Below are 2466 nucleotides of genomic sequence, written 5' to 3'. Positions count from 1 at the left end.
TTCATTAAAAGCAGGCGAGGACAATTGTGCTTCTTTGAGTACCATTGCTAATCTGAGCGGCATTAGCATTGCCCCGCTGTTAATGTCATCACATGCTAAAGCGTGCCCTGAGCCACAGAAAGTCTGCTGCACTTTATTCCTGGAGAAATCACAATTAATGCGAGATATTAAGGAAGATGCAGATGTAATTTTACAAATTTGATGGATACCCAGAATGGCTTTTCCTTGGTACTGACTTTTCATAGAAAGGAGACCATATTAGGGTGTATAAATTGAAGAATCCGTTTCCTAAAGTATCCCGTGGTGTCAATTTATGAGAATTACCAAGTATCCACAGTAATTTATATTTAATCACATGAATTAGACTCTGATTCAGAGCTATTTAATCAAGTTCAGCTTTAAATGTAAATTTTCTTCTCTTTGTGAGTCAGTGGGTCTACGTCAAGATTCTCCAGAGACGTGGAGCATGGAACTAAATGTATTTATGTGTATTGGGAGTGTATTAGGCAGGGTTCTCTACAGAAATAGAATCAATAGGATGGTATGATGCTGTGTGTGTGAGTGTATGTGTGAGTGTATGTATGTGCATATGTATGTGAGTGTATTATTTGTACTTGTCCAGTCTGGACATGCTGCATTTTGTCAGTGGTAAAGGGGTGGGAAGTTCATTGCCCAAAGGCCAGTTTTGCCAAGAAGAAAACAAACTCCAAGTGTCTTCATTGCTCAACATTCTCTTGGGAATACATTGGTACTGCCAGGAGCAATCATGTCTCACATCAACAGAACCTAAGTTATTTAAATGCCTTATTCTACAGTGCTGTGAAGTGGTTAAAGATTACCTATATATGTGGAATACAATCTCTAAGAATCAAAAGAACCTGATTAGTCTAACTATAAATATGACAAACATGGGTGACTATTGACCTATATTTCTTAATACCTATATAGCTTAAAGACTAAGGCTTCATACTAGAATATTAAACAATCTTTAAACAACTGTGCAGCAAATGAGGATAATGATCTCAAAATGTAAACAATGTATATGTATCTTGGTTAGAGGCAGAAATGTATAGTGCAATATGATAAATATATTCTAAAATTGTATCAATATACAAAATATCTTAAGCAGAGGTAGAAACATGCATGCATAGATGATATTTCTATGGGATCCTGTAAAAACTAAAATGATAGTTAAGTTTCAAGATTACTGTCTGGGGGGAATTCATGTGGAGATCAGAGTGGAGGCAGGTGTGAGTGGGTGCAACAGAAGGAATCATGGCTGCCAAAGTGTTTGAGTCCATCGGAAAGTTCGGCCTGGCTTTAGCAGTGGCAGGAGGCGTGGTGAACTCCGCCTTGTATAATGTGGATGCTGGACACAGAGCTGTCATCTTTGACCGATTCCGTGGAGTACAGGACGTCGTGGTAGGGGAAGGGACTCACTTTCTCATCCCTTGGGTACAGAAACCAATTATCTTTGACTGCCGCTCGCGACCACGGAACGTACCAGTCGTCACTGGTAGCAAAGATTTGCAGAACGTCAACATCACACTACGTATCCTCTTCCGGCCGGTGGCCAGCCAGCTCCCTCCTATCTACACCAGCATCGGCGAGGACTATGATGAGCGGGTGCTGCCTTCCATCACTACAGAGATCCTCAAGTCAGTGGTGGCTCGCTTTGATGCTGGAGAATTGATCACCCAGCGAGAGCTGGTCTCCCGGCAGGTGAGCGATGACCTCACAGAGAGAGCAGCAACATTTGGGCTCATTCTGGATGATGTGTCCTTGACACATCTGACCTTCGGAAAGGAGTTCACAGAAGCAGTGGAAGCCAAACAGGTGGCTCAGCAGGAAGCGGAGAGGGCCAGATTTGTGGTGGAAAAGGCTGTGCAGCAGAAGAAGGCAGCCATCATCTCTGCTGAGGGCAACTCCAAGGCAGCCGAACTGATCGCCAACTCCCTGGCCAGGCCTGATTGAGCTGCGGAAGCTGGAAGCAGCTGAGGACTTTGCTTACCAGCTCTCTCGCTCTCGGAACATCACCTACCTGCCAGCGGGGCAGTCGGTGCTCCTCCAGCTTCCCCAATGAGGCCCCCCTGCTTGCACCTTCTCAGGCCAAGCAGGCCGTGGCCTCCATCATTCTGAACACACTTTCCTTCTGCCCCACCCCAGAAATCACTGTGAAATTCCATGGTTGGCTTAACGTGAAGGAAATAAAAGCAGAATCACTTCAGATCTGTAATTACCAAATGAAAAAAAAAAAGATTACTGTCTGGTATTATTACAGATAATCTCTGAGTAGTTGGTAGGGTATTTCTGAAGTTCTTATTTGAAGTTCTGGCCAGAATGTTGTAAGAAGGTGCACCAATTCAGCTAACCAAGTTGGGATCATCTTGAGTAGCTGGTACCCAAAACTGATCTTAAAGTAGCGCTATCAGCATCATGTAGAGTCATGGTTGTGGGGCCCCATCT

The 2466-nt window shown here is 43.8% G+C and overlaps 1 protein-coding gene across 1 annotated transcript; it reads left to right on the top strand.

Annotated features, from left to right (window-relative positions):
* The first annotated feature begins 1220 nt into the window (after positions 1-1220).
* On the top strand, positions 1221-2098 carry LOC121459015 (prohibitin-like). Its single transcript, XM_041668485.1, is given in 2 exon segments — positions 1221-1961; positions 1963-2098. Coding segments are annotated over 2 exon segments (807 nt in total). The 5' UTR covers positions 1221-1275; the 3' UTR covers positions 2084-2098.
* Positions 2099-2466: the final 368 nt, after the last annotated feature.

The sequence above is a fragment of the Microtus oregoni genome, unplaced genomic scaffold, assembly GCF_018167655.1.
Source record: "Microtus oregoni isolate MIOR12 unplaced genomic scaffold, Mior012 000018F_ref0000195, whole genome shotgun sequence".
Taxonomy (NCBI): domain Eukaryota; kingdom Metazoa; phylum Chordata; class Mammalia; order Rodentia; family Cricetidae; genus Microtus; species Microtus oregoni.
Note: the sequence above shows the minus strand (reverse complement) of the source record. Positions and strands in the feature narration are given on the sequence as shown.